The 22,927-nt window shown below is 37.4% G+C and overlaps 1 protein-coding gene and 1 non-coding gene across 3 annotated transcripts in view; both read right to left on the reverse strand.

Annotated features, from left to right (window-relative positions):
• Positions 1-1,130: 1,130 nt before the first annotated feature.
• gns.S (glucosamine (N-acetyl)-6-sulfatase S homeolog) overlaps positions 1,131-22,927 on the reverse strand; it is a 34,053-nt gene continuing 12,256 nt past the window's right edge. The window contains 13 exon segments of one of the 2 annotated variants that reach the window (NM_001086792.1): positions 1,131-5,344; positions 6,816-6,976; positions 7,547-7,657; positions 8,784-8,891; positions 9,234-9,335; positions 10,012-10,115; positions 14,806-14,924; positions 16,636-16,718; positions 17,468-17,635; positions 19,198-19,296; positions 20,925-20,990; positions 21,143-21,346; positions 22,633-22,692. In NM_001086792.1, the coding sequence (NP_001080261.1) occupies positions 5,266-5,344; positions 6,816-6,976; positions 7,547-7,657; positions 8,784-8,891; positions 9,234-9,335; positions 10,012-10,115; positions 14,806-14,924; positions 16,636-16,718; positions 17,468-17,635; positions 19,198-19,296; positions 20,925-20,990; positions 21,143-21,346; positions 22,633-22,692 (1,464 nt within the window). In that variant the 3' untranslated portion in view covers positions 1,131-5,265. 2 annotated transcript variants of the gene reach the window in all.
• LOC121402305 lies at positions 5,560-5,674 on the reverse strand. Its single transcript, XR_005966731.1, has one exon. It is a non-coding gene; the product is annotated as a U5 spliceosomal RNA (small nuclear RNA).

Raw genomic sequence — 22,927 nt, forward strand, 5'->3', positions numbered from 1 at the left:
CTTCCTAGTTAACCTCTCGCCAAAAGCATTGTGTGTGTGTGGTGGTATGAGTGTGTGCATGGTGTAATGTTAAATCAGTCAATGATTTAACCCAAAACTTGGAGTTTTGACTTGCCCCTCTCCATCTCTGGTTTTTCAATTAAGTTTTCTGGAGTGGATGCCTCAGTCACCAGGCATATATCTCAAATTGTAAGTATACTGTTGCAAGAGAAATGTGGTGAATTTTTCCAAATTCTCTGAAAATTTACCAGTATATTTCTCCCATACAATTGTAGTAGGTAAAAATGATGTACGTGAAAAATGGTGGTGTTTACTGTGACATAACAAAATTTCATACTATGTCCGTTTGTCCGCTATGTCCGCTAGTTGGCAGAAGGTTTTTTTTCTGTTTTTGCAGCTTAAGAATGGCTTGAGTCACCTGAATAGAGAGCTTCTATAAGGAAGGAATTGCCCACACCTGCCCATGAAATAGCCTTTGAGTCAATTGTCCAGTTACTTTTGAGCCCCTGAAATGAAGTGATTGCATAAAAATGTGAGGAACTAAAAGCCTTTTTTTAACGCAATCTTTTTGTTCCACCCACTGAATTAAAGCTGAAAGTCTGCAGTTCAACTTTCATTTCATTTAAAATTCATTGTGGTAATGTACAGAACCAAAATTAGAAGAAAAAAAGTCTATGTCCATATATTTATGGGCCTAACTGTAGCCCTCTCTAGATTATCCGACACTTGGAAAGAGTGAGTGAACGAACAGGTCTCAAAAGTTGCAAATCCACATGTGATAATTCAGCCTCAAGAGACTGTATTTTTTACATTGTATTTTCGGATGAGTACTGAAATGGAATTTATCTAGGAAAGGAAGATCACAGTAAATATGACACAATCTTCCCTTTTTTAGCCCATATATGGTGGGTGCGTAATACTTGCCACTTCCCATTCAAGTAAACAGAAAGATCAGGAGTATTGTTAGCCTGGCCACAAGTAGCAGAAGACAGCCTTCCAAGTATTCTGCTTCAGACAGAACATGTCCCCCTTAAATAATATCTAGGTTATTCTGGGAGTGGGCATAGTTGTAATTGGTTCCTTGCTCCAGCCCCTCCTCCCATCATATCCTAAAAAACAAAGTCCACAACAAGAGTTAATTATCATTTATTGAAAAAGTGCAGCAGTGAACAGGGTCAGTCAAATGGCACTTTCTACAAAAAATGGCCACACACAAACACACAAAGGCAGGTTTCACAATAGATTCAATGAAAACAAAAAATTCATTATTCAAAAGGAAAAACAACTTCAACTTCTAGCAGCTACAAATTACTAGTGCAATCAGTGCAATCAAATGTTGTGCACAATGGTGCTTCCTGTATGCTGACACACACCTGGGTGCCTTATAGGGAGGTCGGGTTTTAGAAGTGTTGGGAGAAGGACTCCAATGCATTACTGTACTTCTACACTTTATAATGATCATTTTGTTGCCACAATTTATTAATGTCCTGCTGCACATCTGTCTACATGTCTTATTATGCTATGTGTAATTTTTTTCAGTTTTATTTTCCCTTTGGATTTGCATAGATATATTTCCAATGGTCAGTTGGAGCAGGTTGCATTGCACACTTCATCACAGGGAAAATCCCTGGGCCTGTACTGAGAGATTACAGAAGTCAGAACTAGCTAGGGCATTCCTCTATAGTAAGGATAATTTAGCTGGAAATGTAAAGGGGATAGGGTCTTTAACTGATATTCCAGTGCACTCTTTCCTCTGGAGGCTGTATAAAGGTCAGATTTAAAAGGCAACCATGGTATGAAACACAAATTAGGCTGCAGCTTCATCTCACTGTAGGGCTACTGGAGGATTTTCTAGAGGAACTCGTCACACAGGGGCCCCATCTAAGACTTCTTAAGCTCCTTCGAAATTATCGTGCGGTTAGTGGTATTCGTACATCTTACGATTTTTCTGCCGACATCTGTCAGGAAATTGATCAGCCAGGTCAAAAAATCTTTGACGGTCCCAGTGCAATGTATCTATGTTTGCAGGGCCAAGCAGGCAGCTCCCCTTTGTTTTCCTGGCAAATTGGTCTTTTTAGTTGATGATAAATTCGTACGATCGTTCTGAGAAGATCGTGGTCTCACGATCAGGATCTGATCTTTTAAAAATCTCAACATCTATGGCCAGCTTTAGGCATCTCTACCACAGAGATTATATTGTTTATCTAAATGGAATTATATTGTTTATCTAAATAGCATGGTGTATGAAAAGGAACTGCTATAGATCTATACATGACCCTTATATCTGGTTATTGCATTGTTGTCAGCCAAGTTCCATTATATGGTAGCACTGTGCCCAGCCACCCATCCTGCAGCTGAAGAATAGCACCAGGCTCTCCCATAAGCAACACAATTCCCTTTCACATATCCAATAGTGTCTATAATAGAGGCTTTGCAATCCAATACATACAAAGTGCATCTGTTGATAAGAGGTTTTGCCCAAAAGTTACACATTAAAGTGATATTGGCACATTCAGCCACAACCCAGCCCTCTTCAATCATTCACGCTAGTTATGTTATTAGCTGTATTTAAAAGCATACAAACAACTGGCTTGCTGCAGGCAACCTGTGCCAATGAATGGTAAGATATGACTGGGCTATACAGGGATTAACACCTTGATCAGTCTTTAATTGGCAAATAGTCATACTGCAGGCTCTTTTATATATGTTCACCATCTGCCAGCCCCCATCTTATTCTGAACAATAATAGTAAGCAGTCATGGTGCACTATGGGCAGTCAGACATGTTTATTGCTGCCCCAAGAGAGTACAAGTTTTTATCCAACCAAAAACTTGCCTTCATGCCAAAAATTCAAAAATAAGCTCCTGCTTTGAGGCCACTGGGAGCAATATCCAAGGGGTTGGAGAGCAACATGCTGTTCACAAGCCACTGGTTGGGGACCACTAGTCTATGGTAACTAAGGTGATATGCATTTTTATTAAATAATAACAAAAACTCACAATTAAAAGTAAATTATAGCTTAACATAGATGAATATAGTTTACTGACTATATGATCTTCCCTTCCACAAAGCCAATCCTCAAGTTTAAAGCAATCAATGATTCAATATATTATAACGAGATAACGGGGTAGTGAAAGAAAGAAAACCTCTTTTAGCGAAATATCAACTGTATATATCCAATATATTGTTAAACGAAATTACTTAAACAATTTAATAGTCAGTCTTCAGCATTTCTAATCATAATATACTCAAAACCAAGTTACCCTCTAATAGCATATACTGTATATTAGCCCATAGGTTCTTTGGGAATGTCCCGAAAAAATGACTTTTAAAGAACTGATTGGACAGATCCCAATAACATAACATTATGCTCAGTAATTCTGTGACTTATGTGGGGACATACCTGATGTATATACTGGAGATAGCCAACAACTTTACACCAACTTATATTCATTTTGTAACTGTATCTACATTCCCCTCAAGCCTCCGAGGAGCAGGACATACAATACATATTTATGGCCTACAACAGGGCAGGATATACTGGAGCCTACAGCAGCAGGACACACTAAACAAAATCAGTATAATGTACACTGTATCTATCTATTCAAATAAAAAAATAAAAACTTTTTCCATTCCACCCCCTCACTGGGGTACAGAATTTATTGAAAGCCCAGATAGTATATAGCAAGCTTAATAGATATAAAATATTCCTGCATCAGTGATCCTGCTGTTTCTGAAATATTTATGTTTCAGGCTGGACCCTATTATTTTGTTCCCCACCATACACCCACAGGAGACAACCCAAAGTTTTTGGAACATTGCTTACAAGCAGTGCCCTGCTTTATACCAATGAGTATAGAGGCAGTGAAAGAGATACCGTGCAGGCCAGCAACTACATAATGTCTTTGTACCAATAAAATGTTATTATTGCTAGGTACTGTCCTTTAAAGCTTTATGGCTTTGCATCTCTTCAAACTTCATAGGATGCATAGAAATACAACATGTTCAGGGGATAAAAAAATATATATATAGAGAGAGAGAGAGAATCAATAAAATAGAAATTGAAAATCATCTGCAGTGTACAAAGAATTATGGTTTTTGAAGTCGCAGACCTTGTCCAAAGATTTGTTTTCAAGCACTACTACCACTGCATAATGTATTTTTTAAGAGGCAGTTCACCTTTACAATATGTATTCTTTAAAAATAGCATACTACAAATAATGACTTTTGCTAAATCATTTTGTAGTTTTTCTAAAATGTAGGTTTCAAAAAGGAATTTCCCTCTCAAACAGCCAACCTTCTCATTTGTTACAAAGCGATACATTTCTTAGTAGCATCAGATAAATGACATGCTCAGTATGATGTCGCAAAATATATCAACCAATGTATTCAACTGTAACAATTTAGAAAGTCACTGATGTGGCTTGCTGAGCTGCTGCTGGTAATCTTGGCTGGCAGGGGAAAATAGAAATCATTACAGAAAACAAGTGTCACAATTTATGATGTAATAAATGAGAATATAATGGAGTATATGGGAGACGGCCTTTCCCTTATTTGGAACTTTCTGGATAATGGGTTTCCGGATAACTGACCCCATATCTGTATATATAATTCAATGTCAGTATCCCTTTAACATCATATTTTAGATGCTTGATAGCACTGTGAGTTACAGGAAGGTAAAAAAAAAATCATTGGGCCTTTCCTTTTAAAACCTTTAATTACAAGGCAACGTGAGGTCACTTGGGGAGGAGGGAGATATCATTTTTATTTATATGTTGCAATTTGGAGTCAATTTGCCCCAGTAACTTACCACCATGTAGCAATGGCGCCAGTTGTACTTGCATCATGCAACATTGGGGTGATTTTCTATGTTACACTCCTAAAATAGTTTTCTGATAATTGAATTATGATTTAACTATAAAAGTATAAGCGCTGCATATAATCACAGGGCCTGGCTATTATCCTCTCTCTTCCTCTGACTAAAGTGGAAAACATTTCTCCATGACTATAAAAGAAAACGGAATATGGCATTGTGCTATTTTCTTTTATCTGAGGGGAGGATTTGCATTTAAAATTAAAAAAAGAGATTCCAAAAATCCAGTAGCGAGAGAAGACAAACGCCAGAAGTTCGGACCAGTCATTTAAAAAACACATCTGAAGTGTTTCAATTCACACAGGCAGCCAGCAAGTAAATGATCCCAATCACTGCCATCCCAACACTGACCAGCAGACAGGGACCAGCAGAATTCTTAAGTCACGTGCAAGTTACCGCAAAGTCTTTCTGCTTAAGGTGTGTCCTTGTTCCACTTGGTCCTTAAACATCAACCGAGGCTCAAACCTGTACCTAAAAGAGTGTTTTTGTCTGTTAATCTGCTTGAAATGGCAATAAACATAGGTAAATGGTTAAATCAGCAAGGTTTCTGATAAAGTATAACAAGTGGGAAGCAGGAGACCTATAGAAATAATACACTTATGGGCAGATTTATCAAAGGTCGAATTTGAATTTATGTGAATTTTTTTCTTTCCCTCCCCCCTTTTTTTTTGTCTGCCTTTGCCAATAGCCTGATGTGAACCAGGCTTCAAAAAATTGAACGAAACTCATGGTCGTTCCTCTCCACGGAAACCTTTAGTAAAAGGCGAAAGATTTATTCGATTTGAAGAGAAACCAGAGTATATTGAATTTTTTTTTTACTCTAATAAATTCGAATATACTCACAACTCTAATGGGAGGTTATTCAAGAAAAAATTTGAATGTCTAATATTTGATCGAATAGTCCTGACCCGAAAATTAGAATCGAATTTTGAATCGTACAAATCGAGTTTTCCTCCGGATTTCAAGAAGGCAATAAACATATTCAAATTGTTCAACGGACCTCTGCCATTGACTTGTACTCAAACTCGGCAGGTTTTAGGTGGTGAATATTTGCATTCTGAGGAAATAGAAGCTCTGGGATCAGAGAATCATTAAAGGAACACTAACATCAAAAAAGGTAAGTATTTTAAAGTAATAAAGAAAATAAGTTAGTGTTGCCCTGCACTGGTAAAACTTCTGTGTTTGCTTCGGAAAAACTATTATTGTTTATATAAATAAGCTGCTGTGTAGCAATGGGGGGCAGCCATTCAAAGGAGAAAAGGCTCAGGTTACACAGCAGATAAGTTCTGTAGAACATAATGGTGTTATCCGTTATCCACTATTTAACCTGTGCCATATAGCCTTTTTTCAGTTTCCACCATTGCTACACAGCAGTTTGTTTATATGAACTATAGTAGTGTTTCTGGAGCAAACTAATTAGTTTTACCAGTACAGGGCAACAGCACATTACATTTTCATTACTTTACTTTTTTGGTGTTACTGTTCCTTTAACCTAGACACGCCTGTCTGTCTGCCAGTGCAAACGGATTTCCCACAGCCCTGGCTTGACAAATAACTATAAATGCATTTTCGAAAGAAAAGGTTTTTTTATATCAAAGCAGCCATCTTTACAGGCATTTATACTGGTTGACATATAGATTCCTATATGTGCAGTTTCTCAACAATATACCAAACAACAGAGGATCCATAAAGGGGAACTTTCAATAAAACAAACATTACATTTCTGCTTAATCTTGTGAAAATATGAAACTTTTTACAATCAATCAATTTTGAACCGTTTCTGAAATAAACAAGTTACTCCTCATTAACTTTCTCTTGGAAATCTGCCCAACTATGTGCAAGCTAAAAAAAAGCCCCTGCCCTGTTCCATCAATGGTGGATGAGATTGAAGAGCCCCTATTGTATAAAGCATGGTTTCTAGCAGCTGACATAAACAGCTTACCTTGGATCAAACACTCCTGGGGTGTGACATGATGGCCCAGAACAAGACTGTAACATCATAAGGCGATGGTTCATCTTCTCCAGGATCTCCTGGTCAATGGTTTTTGCTATGTTTGTTAGTTGGTTTGGATCTGCGGTTATATTATACACTTCCACAAAGACCTGCATTTCAGTATTTAAATGAGATTATCACAAGGTTAGTATAGCTGTACATACAGGAACTGCAGATATGAAATGCAGAACTCAAATATATTTATTCAATGCCGGCTGCTATCAGGCCAGGGCATCTGTGCTTGAAAGGAATGAGTGAGTAGAAGGTGGAAGAAATTATGACTATTGATCACAAAATGATAAAGCTATGGTTGATCGCACGTAAGCGTTTTGATAACTATCCCTGCTGGAAGCCATTTAATTGGAAGGGAAATGGCTTCCCTTTAGCACACAGCTCAGAAGTGCAGAATGTAGTATAGTTCCTATGAGAGAGAGACCCAAATAATGTAAATACAGTGCAGTCATTTTATAATTATACAATGATACACTTGGCTACACCTACATCAGTAGGCAATCTTCAGAACCAGAAGCGAAAACAGAAAATATTTTGTATAAAATTCTTGTTTTCTGCAGTGCCACAGGATTTGCTCAGACCTTCTTTCCCATGTAATATTATGAATAAATATTATAAATATCTTGTCCCAATTACAGAACATTATGATTAACGTGCTTGTTCCTTACCTCCGCATCATCAAACTCACAGTACTGCAAGTCGTAGGCAGCTGCAATGGTTCTCACACAGGCATATGTGTTGTTGTACGAGTCTTCACATACACAGTCAGGAAAACATTGCTAGGAAACAAGAAAATTCCAGATGCTACACCCACAGGAAACAAAACACGGTTCATGATAAGGTCACAAACGTAAAAAATATTGAGGCACCACTCATCCTATTCATGATGGCCTTTGGGTTGCATCGTCTCTTCTACTGATAGATATATTTTTTTCCAAATGTTTTAATACATTTTTTTTATAAAACAATTAAAATGAGAAATTAATGGTGGAGAACGTGGGAGGGTGGAGAGGGTGCAGGAACTATAAAATACATAAAGCGCAACAATTATACATTCCATCTAAGTGCTACAGGTTCACAAGAATGCTTAATGTTTACAGCTCAGCAAGAGGTAGCTCCCATTTCCCCCGTGCTTGGTTAACAAGTCAACCGTTGAACTGGTTGAGGCACTGGGTAGTAATATAAAAGCAGCGAAATGTCAAATTGAATTTGTCTGTTTTTGCTATTAGATGAAAATTATACCCCGAACAATGTAGGTCTCCATATTTTCATCATAATATACTTTTTTAGTAGTATGTGCCATTAGCTTACCCTAAATAGAAAATTGTCATTTTAAGAAATAAGGGCCATCCCCTGGGATCCAACAATGCACACAAACAAACCATAGATGTTAGGTCACATGAGCCAATTTATGGACACTGTACTATATTTTGCTTCCACACTTCTTCCTGTTAGAATTAGAGCTGCAGTATTTCTGGTCAGGTGATCACAGAGAATATCATAAAATGTGGGCTCATGGGAAAAATGTAAAAGGGCATTATTTACTTAAATATTACAGTTTGTTAAAAAGCCACTTAATATGATATAAACTCTCTGTTGCTAAAGTATATAGGGGGTATAGTTCTTCCTTTGAATAAAGATAAACTGTGTGCTCTCTCATCAGAGTATTGTGAATCCATGTTCAGGAGCTCCTGCCTCCATTTCTCATAGGACTGGAATGAAGGTGATGGGACTGATGGGTCAATTATTGAGTTTAGATTTTGTCAAGTCTGTAAAAGATTTGAATTATAGACATAGCACTTTCCAGTAAAATGAATAATGAAAATGACCAGCTATGCTGGACACTCTTTAACAAGCAAGTGGAATACAAATGAAATTGGTTAGAGAACATAAGAGTATACTTACAGAAACTCCAGGGCGCAGTGTTGGGCAGTTTGGGTCTGATGTATTGCTTCCTTCCCCTTGGTATTCAACCAAAATATCTGTTCGCCAATTTACATTAGTGTTATTTATCTTAAAAAGAAATGGAACATTTTAATACCATTTGACGATGCTTGTGTAAATGGTGTCCTAGTCTTTTGCACCAATGAAATGCTGATGATTATGTTTACAATGTCTAACCACATTTCTGTTTATGTTGCCACTGCTTACTTGGGCTTGATGTCCTTATCTAAAAATCGTTTTTTTAAAAAAAGGTCGGAGAGGATACAAGGTTAGGCTGTTTGCTGCCAATCAAAGGCAGGTATCTCTGACACAAACCACAAGCACACGGATATGAAGCTTATTGGTTCTAAACACAATTGTCATTTCTCTTAATTAGTTTACATTCAATGATATATTGATACTTGTACTTGCCATAAGTGGAAGGAATGACATCCCATCCATCTGAGTCTTGTTCAAGTCATAGCCAGCAATGTCCAGAATGGTTGGGCCTAGATCAATATTTGCAACCAGTGACTAAAAAGGAAGAGTAAAAAATGATCAGGTATTGATTAAATATTGCTACGTATTGCTACGTAACAAGAGCATCAGTAACAAGAGCTGATTGCATGTTCTCATTTACAACAATTACTTTATGCCATCACATTCCTGATTACATGACTACTCTATGAATGCAAACGTTTAGGGCTACTAAACAAATTGTGCTCAAAGCTCCCAAAATTGTGTGCCATTGCCCCGTTTATTTAAAACTGAATTAAGAACAATCTGCTTAAATCTTGAGTTCTATACAGGTATGGGATCCGTTATCCGAAACCTGTTATCCAGAAACTTCCAAATTACAGAAAGGCCATCTCCCATAGACTCCATTATAATCAAATAATCCAAATTTTTAAAAAACGATTTCCCCTTTTCTCTGTAATAATAAAACAGTACCTTGTACTTGTTTTAATTAATCCTTATTGGATGCAAAACCAGGCTATTGGGTTTATTTAATGTTTACATGATTTTCTAGTAGACTGAAGGTGTGAAGATCCAAATTACAGAAAGACCCATTATCCGGAAAGCCCCAGGTCCCAAGCATTCTGGATAAAAGGTCCCATACCTGTACTATAATACAGTGAGACCTAACTATTAACTGGCAAAGGAGTTAAAAAAACAGTGAATATCACCAACAGAAGGGTCTCCTATTTACTTTAGTTATTTGGTTAGGTTTGATCCCAGGCCCTCGAACAAGCAGTGGAACTTTGATGTCGAATTCATAGAGCTGCCGTTTGTCTATCGGCAGTGAGAACTGGCCTGCAATACAGGAAACAATCATTAAGTCAGACACTTGATGTGACTCAAAACACAGTTTTCTATTTGCCCCAATCACAAATAGCTTATAAATCATGATGGGAGAAATTTAACAAGACACAGAAGTGAAAGGGACACAGAAGTGTTACAGGAAAACATACTCCCTTATCTGACTTGACTTTATTCAGTTGGGTTTCTATAGAAATAGAAAAGATGCATAAACACTGAACTTTTTTTTAATTTTTTACACAGACACAAGTACATGATTCCTCAGATTGAAAGGACCGTGATAGTCTTATAGGAACCATTTACCAATCCTTCTTAAGTCGACAGTGTAATTCAACACACCGCTCACCTTTTTCCATTGTAAAGTGATGGATTCTGGGACTTGAAGTCCCTCTGCTTTTTATAGTGGGCGATACACAGATTCCATGAAAAGCAGAGTGACAACTCCCAGAATTTCTGAAAAATTATTTATGGTCGTAAAAAACATTTCTATTTATCTTTGGAAGCCCACATAGTATTTATGCACATTTTTCTACATATGAATGATCTTGAGTCGTATAATTTTACCCTTTAAAGAAACCCAGGAAAGAGCTCTGGCATCAAAAAGATATTTTAAAAGCACTATTCACGATTTGGAGAAAATATCATGAGCTGCACCTGTATGAATATAAACTGCAAGAAAGTGCCTTGTAGCTCAAGGGAAAATTGTTGTTCTTCCTTGCCCAGAAGCCACAGTTTGGCATCTTTACTCTTTATCGTAAATCTCTTCCTCGTTCATGCTACTTGAGTTATTTCTTGTGTTTACTTTATGAAATAACTAATTGTGTTAAATGGAAATTCTGTGACGGGCCTAAATAGATCTCATTACTTACTTAAAGGAACAGAAACACAAAAATAAGAAAGCGTTTTAAAGGAACGACAATATAATGCAGTGTTGCCCTGCACTGGTACAGTTGGTGTGTTTGCTTGAGAAAAACAACTTTAGTTTATTTAAACAAGCTGCTGTGTAGCCACGAGGGCAGCCATTCAAAGCTGAACAGGATACACAGTTCATAAGCTCTGTAGTATACAATGGGATTCTTTAGAACATATCGGTTATCTACTGCATGTCCTGCGCATGAATAACTGTCCCCATGGCTACACAGCAACTTGTTAACTTAAACTATAGTAGTGCTGTACCAGTGCAGGGAAGTGCTACATTATATTATCTTTCCTTTAAAACAATTTCATTTTTTTGGTGTTATTATACCTTTAATCAGTTTGAAGTCTATAGTAACTCAGTCCTTATACAAAGTTAAAGGTTTTGTTTTTTTATCAATAAACTATTTTTAAATATCAGGGGCTGATTTCCTAACATAGGTGTTAAACTTTAGGTGCTACAGACAACTACTGCAATACTGCAATTCAGTAGCAATATTAGCAAATCAACCCCTAGACTTGAAAATTCGCTAAACGCCTTTCTCAACCAGCATACATTGCTAAGACATTTACTGAATCCAACTGGTTTGAACCTAGCCATGCATTAACTTATGCCACATCTTTTCATATGGCTGAATACTTACGTTACAGGAAAAGTAAATATAACAAAAGGCCAATGTAAATGCTGCTTTCCTATGTTACTTACACTTTTGTGTCACAATGTTTGAATCCAGCATCCTAATTTAATATACCAGCATTCCTCACAGCAGGTAGAAACCTCCCCTGCTATTCTATCCACCCCTACAAATGTTTACATTGCTGCATATGCAGTAACCATGGCTTGGGACTAAGCATTACAACCTACATGGCTGTAATGTGAATGGTCAATGGGTAGCAGCTATGAAGTGTGCTTGCATAACAAGTGAGGAGGAGGTGAGAAGCAATATGGAGGCCAAGCAGTTATGCTAAGGGAAGTATTTCAGCTTTTTGATCCAGTGAAGCTTTTTGGAGATGGAAACATTAGCATTTGAGAATAAGGGAAATAGCATATTATGTATACTTCAATTACATTACTTTTTCTTAAAAATATAATCCATAAAGGCTGGAGTAACTGGATGTGTAGCATAACAGAACAAAACACTACTTCCTGTTTTTTGGTTTCCACTTATTGGTTAGCAGGCAGTAACCAATCGGTGACTTGAGGGGGGGCACATGGGTCATATCTGTTGCTTTTGAATCTGAGCTGAATGCTGAGGATCAATTACAAACTCACTGAACATTTATGTCCCATGTGCTCCCCCTATAAGTCACTGACTAACTCAGAGCTGAAAATCAGGAAGTAGTGTTTTGGCTATTATGTTAGACATCCAGTCACTCCAGCCTTTATACATTACATTTTTGCCTAACTAACTATATCAGAAATATTTTTTATTTTGCCTATTTATCCTATTTTTATTTTTACCCTGAACTGTTCCTTTAAAGGGGTTGGAGCGATATTCTGAGACAATTTGCGATTGGTTTTCATTTTTTATTATTCGTGGTTTTTGAGTCATTTCGCTTTTTTATTCAGCAGCTCTCCAGACTGCAATTCAAGCCACCTGGTTGCTAGGGTCCAAATTACCATAGCAACCATGCACTGATTTGAATAAGAGACTGGAATATGAAGAGGAGATGGCCTGCATAGAAACAGGAGTAATGAGTAGCAATAACAATGCATTTGCAGCCTTACAGAACATTTGTTTTTAAATGGGGTCAGTAACACCCCATGTGATAGCTGGAAGGAGTAAGAAGAAGAAGGAAAATAATTTAAAAAACATAAATAATGAAGACCAATTGAAAATTGCTCAGAATTTGCCATTTTATAACATATACAAGTTAACTTAAATGTGAACCACCGCTCTAAAGGGGTTGTTCACCTTTGAATAAACATTTAGTATGATGCAGAGAGTGAAATTCTGAGACAATTTCCTATTGGTTTTTATTTTTTATGATTTGTAGTTTTTGAGTTATTTGGCTTTTTATTCAACAGCTCTTCAGTTTGCACTGGTTGCTAGGGTCCAAGTTACCCTAGGAATCATGCTTTGATTTGAATATATGGATTGGAGATGGCCTGCTACTTTTTATTACTTATAACAATCCCTTTGTAGCCTTACAGAGCATTTGTTTTTTGATAAGGTCAGTGACCCCCATTTGAAAGAGCCCGAAGAAGAAGGAAAATAATTCAAAAACTATATTAAAAATGAAGACCAATTGAAAAGTTGCTTAGAATTGCTCATTCTATAACATACTAAATGTTAACTGAAAGGTGAACCATCCCTTTAAATACCCAGAACCTAAAGCTAAGATTAATGTTACATATACTAAAAGCAAATCTCAAAATGTCAAAAAATACCAGTAGAGAACATTAAGCCAGTGACCCATAAAACAAGCGGTATCATTAAAATTCTAGAGGAACAAGAAGAAATACATTACAAGCTCTTTTCAAACCCTTTGCTACTGAAAAAAGCTCAAACCATTGCGGCTATTTATAGAACAGTATTTGTCTGCAACTACAATAATGAGTTACAATAATGGTGGATGTGTTTATCGGGCACTGAGATAAGAAATGAAAGTGCACACCCATGTTAGTTACAACAGAAAACATAGCATGTCTCACTTCCTTGTTATACAATTAGGGACAGTCTGTCTGGCTTTTTGCCTTTTTTACTTCCTCATCTTCCACGGCTTCTCAAAGAATGAGATCATTCTCACTTCGTTAGAAATGGAACAGGTTATGCACATGCAGGTTCTACAGTGGTGGTTCCCAATATCTGATGTTTGGTCTCCTAGATACTCATGAAGGGGAATTAACAACTGCCCCTGCTGCAAGTCCAGTAGCGTTAAGGGGCACATAAGTAAGAACCTTGGCTCAGAAGGCAGCAAGTGGCCAGTTAGCAGGGGCAAAAAAAAAGAACCAAAGTACCTTTTTTAAAACAGAAATTCTGCTCTTCTAAGTGTGGACCCCTCCAAGTTGTAGCCTCAGTTGGCAACCATTCTACAAACTGTATAGGATTATTGGAAACTGTACTAGATTGTTGTATCCTCCTTGCACAATGTAAATGACCCCTAGTTTGAAGGCCAGTTAGAGTGTAATTTGGGTTATATAATAAACGTACTAGATGTTCGAGAAACTACGGCTCTTGCTATAGCTGTAACCTTGTTAGGAACTATGGGGTTCCCTGCAGCAATGGTTTTAGGTCCAGTGCCACCCTAGGCCCCTGACCTAAAAGCACACCTAACTTTCAGAAGTGATGTCACACATACAGCTGTGTATGATGTCACACATACAGCTGTGTATGATGTCACACATCACTTCCTATTATTAGCTCAGTAGGCCCTATACTCCTTACTCCCTCAGCTCTGCCACTGGGGAGAGCTGAGTTGCAATGGCTGGCAGGTTTTTTGCTTTTTTCTCAAATAAATGTATTCAATTATATAGGCACAGGCCCTTGGGTGCCTATCAATACATATGGCCCTGGTTCCCTGGACTTCAAAAAAGGGTTTAAAACCTGCTCTACAGTGTAAAGCAAGATTTATTTTGGAACGTTTGAAGAAAATATTTGTAAAACCTGTCCAAGAAAAATTTTAGCCCGCAACATTTTAATTTAGCCCTATTTCCATTTGCAGCAGCCATGCTGGATACGAATGGTTCATACAATATTTCTGTTGCTTCAAAGTGGCAGTTAAGAATTATTTCCAATTCATATACTCTAAAATGGAATGGCCTTACCTGTGTGATATCCATTGTCTGATGTAAAAAAGATAAAGGTGTTATCCAGCTCACCGCGGACTTCTAGCTGCTTCAGAAGGTTCTCTACCAGATCATCAACAGACAGAAGAGTTTGCCATCTGTATAATAAAGTGACTAGTTATATGCCTAAACAACCAGCATACATCAAGTAATGGGAGGACACAGCCATAAAGCATTTTTAAAACTATTGGCACACACGAACGCACATACACTACTCTAGCCAACATTGCCGTCAAGCACCAACAAAATTATATCTTTAGTATTTTACAGTCTTCCTTTAATACCCCAGCACTTCTCTTACTATGCATGGTGTAGATTTATTCAAGTGAGTGGGAAAACATGGAGTTTAGGTGAAAGAAGTGTCATCCATTTTGCAGCCGAAAACAACATGGTCATACCCAACTTAATTCTCTAAATTGATTTCTATAAATCTTTCAAATGTGCATTCATGAACAAAACATGCATGTGATATGATAAAATAGAGAAAATTACTAAAAATAGCACCTTGGGGTATGCTAATTAATTATGCGTTTGATAAAGAAAATAAACCTCTACTTAAAGGGATACTGTCGTGGAAAAAAAACATTTTTTCAAAATGAATCAGTTAATAGTGCTGCTCCAGCAGAATTCTGCACTGAAATCCATTTCTCAAAAGAGCAAACAGATTTTTTTATATTCAATTTTGGAATCTGACATGGGGCTAGACATATTGTCAATTTCCCAGCTGCCCCAAGTCATGTGACTTGTGCTCTGATAAACTTCAATCACTCTTTACTGCTGTACTGCAAGTTGGAGTGATATCACCCCCTCCCTTTTCCCCCAGCAGCCAAACAAAAGAACAATGGGAAGGTAACCAGATAACAGCTCCCTAACACAAGATAACAGCTGCCTGGTAGATCTAAGAACAACACTCAATAGTAAAAACCCATGTCCCACTGAGACACATTCAGTTACATTGAGAAGGAAAAACAGCAGCCTGCCAGAAAGCATTTCTCTCCTAAAGTGCAGGCACAAGTCATATGACCAGGGGCAGCTGGGAAATTGACAAAATGTCTAGCCCCATGTCAGATTTCGAAATTGAATATAAAAAATCTGTTTGCTCTTTTGAGAAATGGATTTCAGTGCAGAATTCTGCTGGAGTAGCACTATTAACTGATGCGTTTTGAAAAAAACATGTTTTCCGATGACCAGATCCCTTTTAAGAAGTTACTCGTTATTTGTATTCAAGAATTTGTATTTAATTATTGTCCCAGAAAAGAACAAAAGCTAAATACTTTTCATGCTGAGTAAAGGATATTTTATACAGGATATTCCTAGAACTGAGAAATGCTTTTGATAGAATAATTCCTCTCACTTTACAATATGACAGATTCTGCTTAGCTTTTTTTTAAAAAACAAATATGTACATGAAGCTCAACATAAAGAACACTAAAATAAAAGTTCTGCAAAACATGGCAATTACTGGATGAGCAAAATGAATTCCCTCTTGCACAGGCATGCAATACAGATTCCTTTTAATACATCATTTCCCAAACAAGATGCTGGCTGTATCTGAAGAACTGTAACAGTGTTCCTGTATGTAACATTGCCCCTGTATGATCGCATACTACTGTTGCAATAAAAATGGTTTATCATAAATTCACTTTCAGAAAACAAGATAAGCGCAATTTGTGCAAAACTGATTGGATCCCTAAGCATTCTATCTTGTAATAAAAGCTTTGTATATCTATTCAATAATAATTATGCCAGCATAGTCAGGTGACAAACGGATAATTCATCAGCAGATTGCAGCGTGTAACATTTTCTTACCTTTTCCGAAATGCATTGTCTAAGTACTGGATTGATGAATTGCTCATTGGTGATTTGGCCTGTCTAATTAACCAGTGCTTGTCCTTTAAAAATAATCAAATAAAAGGTGGTAAGAGCAAATCAGGCATCTGTGGAGAGAAGCTTATCTGGAGGTTAGACAAATACAAAAGTCCTCTGTCTATAAGTATTGTGTGGTCACAGCCTCATTGCACCCCTGCCTAATGGTTTTAAAAATTAGTGGTGAGCACAACTTTCCCTTATTTGGAGGTTACACACAGTATATCTACTTTGACTCTGTAAAACAACATAAAAAGAGTTGCTTTATGACAGGGATGTTTATCCTGCAGTCTTCCAGCTGGTGTTGAACTCCAACTCCAAGTACAGATATAGAATTTATTATCTGGAATACTTGAGTTTTCAAAACAAGGAATATTTTTGTAATTTGCATCTAATTTTGTTTGCATATTATGCGCCTTGCACAGAGGTTATATCTAGCAAATTCGGCCTGTAAGAACTTGCGGATTAACTGAAAATTATTTTATGAATCCGTTTGTTACATTTAAAATATGATTCAACTGCACAGTTAGTAAGTAAATGAAGTGTATCCAGTCCAAAATACAGACGTCAAAGTGGGTCTTCCATAAGTAAGATGAGGGTGGATAGTCATAGAATACATTATTAAAGTGTCCAAAAAATTAAAAAAGCCCCTTCCACTGTTACCTTAATCACAATAGCCTAGTGCTGGTACTAACTGTGATATAGTGAAATAACAGTTTGTGCTAAAAAATACGGGTGGGGCAGTTTAGAGACGTCGTTCTGATATAAAACATACCTTTCCATGAACATTGAAATTGCCTCCCCTGGGAGCACTGACATTCAGGAAGGCATTCTCATATTGAGGGGCGGCAGTCCATGGAGAGTGTGGGGCTGGTGTTGCGATCATCATGAAGAATGGCTCATGGTTAGATTTGTAGTTCAAGAAATCCAACGAGACATTGGACTGTAAGTGCAAATATGGAGAAGTATACTTAACATGCACAGCTGCATTTCACTTGAAATATTATAAACGCAAATAAAAAACTTGTATGCTAAATACTGATAAATATGTTAAAATTCTTTCTGAGATCACCAAGAAATACGTCCCTTTAGAGCCAACCGTTTTTATCCATGAGCCACATTCAATTGTAAAAACAGTAGGGAAGCAACATAAGCATGAAAAAAGTTCCTGGGTGCCAAAGAAGGGCTGCCTCTGTTTGGCAGTACACATGGATTTTATGAAACCAAAATTTGCATCCAAGTCTGGAATTCAAAAAGAAGCACCTGCATATAGAGACTGGGAGCAACAGCCATGGGGCAGATGAACAACATGCTGCTCACAAGCCACTGGTTGGGGATCACTACTTTAGACACTGTAGGTTTTGTGCTACAAAAAGTAACACCATGTTTGGTAACCGATATGCTGCCCAATATTGAAGTGTTGTAAAACAAAACCAATGTATAAAAAGCTGTGCATCAAATGCTTACCATGTGTGATGGGTTTTATGTTTTGGTTTTTTTAAGCAACTTTATAAATAGGATCCATGTTCTATTTATAAGGGGTAATGTAGAATGATGGACGATTAGTGTACCCTTATTATAAATAGTTTAATGTAAATTCTGCACAAACATAGAGCAACTTCAGTTTCCCAGTGTAGCTTGAGAAATAACAAAAACAAAAAACAAAACAGATCAATAAGCAAAAGTATCTTCAGCACATGCCCTGTTAACTGAACTGGCGGCATACTGCCTCTTTACGGATAAATATACCGTTTAATAATTTACACTATTCTACACTTATTTCTGCCATACGTTATTTACACACTTTTAGATTTGTGGTGGTAAGGAGTTGCTAGAGTTTGCTTGTCTGTTAGTTCCTTTAACGAATGCAAAGAACCTAGCCTGGTTAGGGTGAGACGGACTAAAATGAGCCAAAAAGCCCTTCATGTGCAAGACATGCAGCATAAGTCCTTCTGAAAACAGAAGTTATTTACTTGCCTCGTGCCATATACAGAGCACTGCCTTAATACCAAAAATGAGAATTTAATTCTCACATAAGGCATGATGGGTGGAGACATGCAAATCATTCCTTTATGTCCCAGTGGCCAACTATACATATAACACAGATACAACCTAATAGTTCAGTCATATATACAATCTTGCAAACAGCCTGTTTCAGTCTTGCTAGATCTCATCAGTGCAAGATATTAGAACATTGCTTCTGAATAGTAGGACTTGTGGAGTAGTGAGGTAGAGAACCAAACCTGGTTAGGGTGAGAAGGGCTAAAAGGACCAAAAAAGCCCTTCATGTGCAAGACATGAAACCTCTTTTCAAAACACCAACATTTTAGGACATATAAAAACACCATTCAGAGAAGACTCAATTGATATTAATCCAGAAGGCAGTGTATAATGATTTAGGGCACACATGGTGCAACATGGTAGAGCACATCATGTGACAGAAGATATCCCCCTGTTGTTAGCTGAGGATGCGTTTTACCAAGGTAAAAGAAACTGTTCACCCACCAAGACATCGGTCAGATAATCCTGACTGTAGTTTTCCCCATGGGTTTTTGGTCGGCCATTTTCTGACAGAGTGTAGTTATAATACTTTGAATTTTTCTCCTATAAAATAAAATATACAGATTTCAATTATATTTAAAAGAATGTAAAGCAATTTATTTCTTTACTTTGTTACTGTCTCTAAGTCTAAGTCTCAGCTTGACATACTAAAAATGGTTATACATTGTTAGCAAATGTTAATATTAGGCTAGATGACAAATACAGAAGGGCCATTAGATTACAATGAGAACACTGTGTCTTTGTTGTCCATAGTCCATTTATGATTAACCAATTCTGATTCACCTCTCAAACACAATAGTGTGCATTAGGAAAGCAAACACTCCAAACAATTTGCCCATAATTGCATTCTGCTGGCGCATCTAAGTATCACACAAGGAGCTGCTGGCAAAGTTACAGACTGAAGCACTTAGGACAAGCAGATTTTAAAGGAGTAGCTTACCTTTATATCAACTTTCAGTGTTATGTAGACAGTTCTAATCTGTGTTTTTAGAATGATTTAGATTTTTGTTCAGATTTGAAATTTCATCAATTATCTGGTTGCTAGGGACAAGTGTACCCTAGCAAACGGGCAGTGGCTTGATCGTGAGACTGAAAGATGAATAGGAGGGGGTCTGAATGCTAAGCCAAGTAGTGAAAAAAATAAGCAAAAAACTATAACAAGGTAGTCTCACAGAGCAAGTATTTTTGGCGGCTGGGGTCAGTGACCACCATTTGAAAGCTGTAAAGGAGCAGAAAAAGGAAGGTAAATAATTAAAAAAGAAGTTTGAAAAGGTTAACTTAAATGTGAACTACCCCTTTAAAGTACAAGACGAAATTGTGTTTTTATTTTAACACTTTGTGTCTCTTTATCTTCTTCTTTTAGTTTGTAAGCTCTTTTGCACAGGGCCTTACTCCCCTTTTGTACTGGTACTGGTTGTTATATATGTAACTCTGTATGTTATATCTATGTAATTCATGTGATTTCTTTGTGTAAGCACGTTTATGTTACAGCTCTGCGCAATATGGTGGTGCTGTAAAAATACATGGTAATAATAATAATAACTCAACAGCAAGCTGCAAGGAGAAATAAGACAGTGCCTGACATATAGCATAAATATCTGAGTTAAGTTTTAGTATCTTATAGAATGGTTAATTCTAAGCAACTTTTCAATCGACTTTTTCCAGCTTTCAAACAGGGGTCTCTGGCCTCTTCTTTAAAAACAAATGCTCTGTAAGGCTACACATTTATTGTTACCTTTTTATTCATATTCCTATTTAGGCCCTCACCAAATCTTATTCCAGTCTCTTATTCAAATCAGTGCATTGTTGCTAGGGTAATTAGGGCCCTAGCAACAAGATCACATAAACTGCAATCTGGATACTTGCTGAATAAAAATCTAAATAACTCATAAAACACTATTGAAAAAAAAACCAGACTATCATTCTCTACAGCATACTAACAGTTAATGTAAAGGTTAACACACACGCATATTATAATATTTTAACGTACAATAGAAAAACAAATGACTGAAAAGTCACATCTGTTTCCCAAGAAACAATTTGTATGACAGAATTACTAAATTAGTGACTGCTGTTGGCATTTAGCACAACTTTGTATTTGAAGTTGTTTTCTCCAGAATATTATCTAAAGATTTTACAGCAACAGATCATGTGGGTAGGACAGTACTCACCAGCGCAAACCAGTAACTCCAGCCAGGGGGCACGTGATTTATCCCTCCAGCTTCCTCTGAGCCATACTGAGATAAAAAACATTAAATACATTCATGTTAACACACAGAAACAAGTGGCCACATTGACAGAGGGGTTTCTTTACCTTTGATAAAGGCCTATTATACAGCTGTAGGGAGTGAAAGTAGATTTAAACAAAAAAAAAAATCCGAACAAGCACCTGATTTAAATACTTCCCAGCAAAGAAAGTCTGGTAGCCGATGGAGTAAAGGAGGGCAGGGAAAGTGTACGGCTCCTGAGTCTTCTGCCAAGCTTTGCTGCTGCAGTTTCCTGATATAGTGTTGTTGAGGACATGGTGATTATGTGGATATCGCCCAGTCAGGATGCTGGATCTGCTTGGGCAGCACAAGGCACTGGCTACATACTAAAAAAGAAATATTCATTAACATTTCTCCACCAAAACCAGTGCTACATATTGTTTGCACATACCCATTTCCAAGAAAGTTGGTACAAATAGAGTAAAGTGTAAATAGGAAAGAAATGGATGCCAGTTACCTTTACAAGAACATAGGGACAGGGGCATGTTTCCCACTGTGTTGCATCAGTTCTTCTTTTAACAAAACTCTGTAACCATTTAGTACCTGAGGAGACCGATTGCTGTAGTTTTCAAAGTGGAATGTTGTGCCATTCTTGTCTGATATAGGATTTCAGCTGCTCAACAGTTTGGGGGCCTCCTTTGTTGTATTTTTCATTTCATAATGCTCTAAATGTTTTCAGTGGGTGACAAGTCTGTACCGCAGGCCAGACAATTATAACCCAAACTCTTTTACCTCAGAGCCATGCTCTTATAACACATGCAGTATGCAGCTTGGCATTGTCTTGCTGAAATAAGCCTTTACTGTAAAAAAAAGATGTTTCCTGCATGGCAGCATATGTTGCTCCAAAACCTAATGCCACACTAGCCTACATTTAAACGCTGGCATCTGCTCTATCTTGTCCATCTAAGCAGGGGTCCCCAAACTTTTTTAACCCGTGAGAAACATTCAGATGGAAAAACAGTTGGGGACCAACGCAAGCATGAACAATGTTCCGGAGTGGTGCAAAATAAGTGCTGCGATGTCCATTTGGTAGCCCTATGCAGACTGGCAGCCTATGGGAGGCTCTATTTGGCATTATGCCTGGGTTTTATTGCAACCAAAACTTCACTTCAAGCCCGGAATTCAAAAATAAGCACCTGCTTTTAGGTCACTGGGAGCAACACCCAAAGGGTTGGTGAGCAACATGTTGCTCATGAGCCACTGGGGATCACTGATCTAAAGGCACTACATCAGCCAGCGTTCAGACACACAGAGTGGCTTTTAGGGCTGTAACTCACAACCATTCTTATATTAAAATCCACTCCATGTGTCTGTCCCCGGGTGATGCAGGAACTCTGCTCTCTGGATGTTTCTCGGCCTGCATGGGAGCAGCATAAAAGTGAAAGAAGCAGGATTACTTGCCTCAATTTAAGTAAGCTAGTCTACTCATGGCCTATACTTTGTATAACCACAGTCACTAACCATTGTGGGGTGTTCACCTCTGAAAGCCCAGTATCATCTTTTTTAGTCTGTAAGCTTCTGTAATTTTGATCACAATTGTACAGTGTTACCAAATATGATCTTACTTTATTAAGAAAAATCAACAGTAAAAAAAAAAAATATAAAAACTTACAGCATTTGAAAAGGTCATTCCATGATCTGCAATTAACTCCTTGGTCTTCGTCAGCGGGGTCTACAGTGAAAAAAGGCACAAACGTATTACAGGATGAAAGGCGACACTTGGATACACAAGATGTTTTAAAGCTGTGTAATGAATCTATGCCAGTCTGTAGCCAAATCATTTTTGGGGATGCAAAAAAATCACAAACTATTTTTTAGTGTAACAAAAGTCATTTTTAAAGTCCTGGAATTACAAATATGGGTCTTGGCGCAGTGTAATCTTTAAAATTTCTTTACAAATCTTCAAA

The sequence above is a fragment of the Xenopus laevis genome, chromosome 3S (assembly GCF_017654675.1).
Source record: "Xenopus laevis strain J_2021 chromosome 3S, Xenopus_laevis_v10.1, whole genome shotgun sequence".
Classification (NCBI taxonomy): Eukaryota; Metazoa; Chordata; class Amphibia; order Anura; family Pipidae; genus Xenopus; species Xenopus laevis.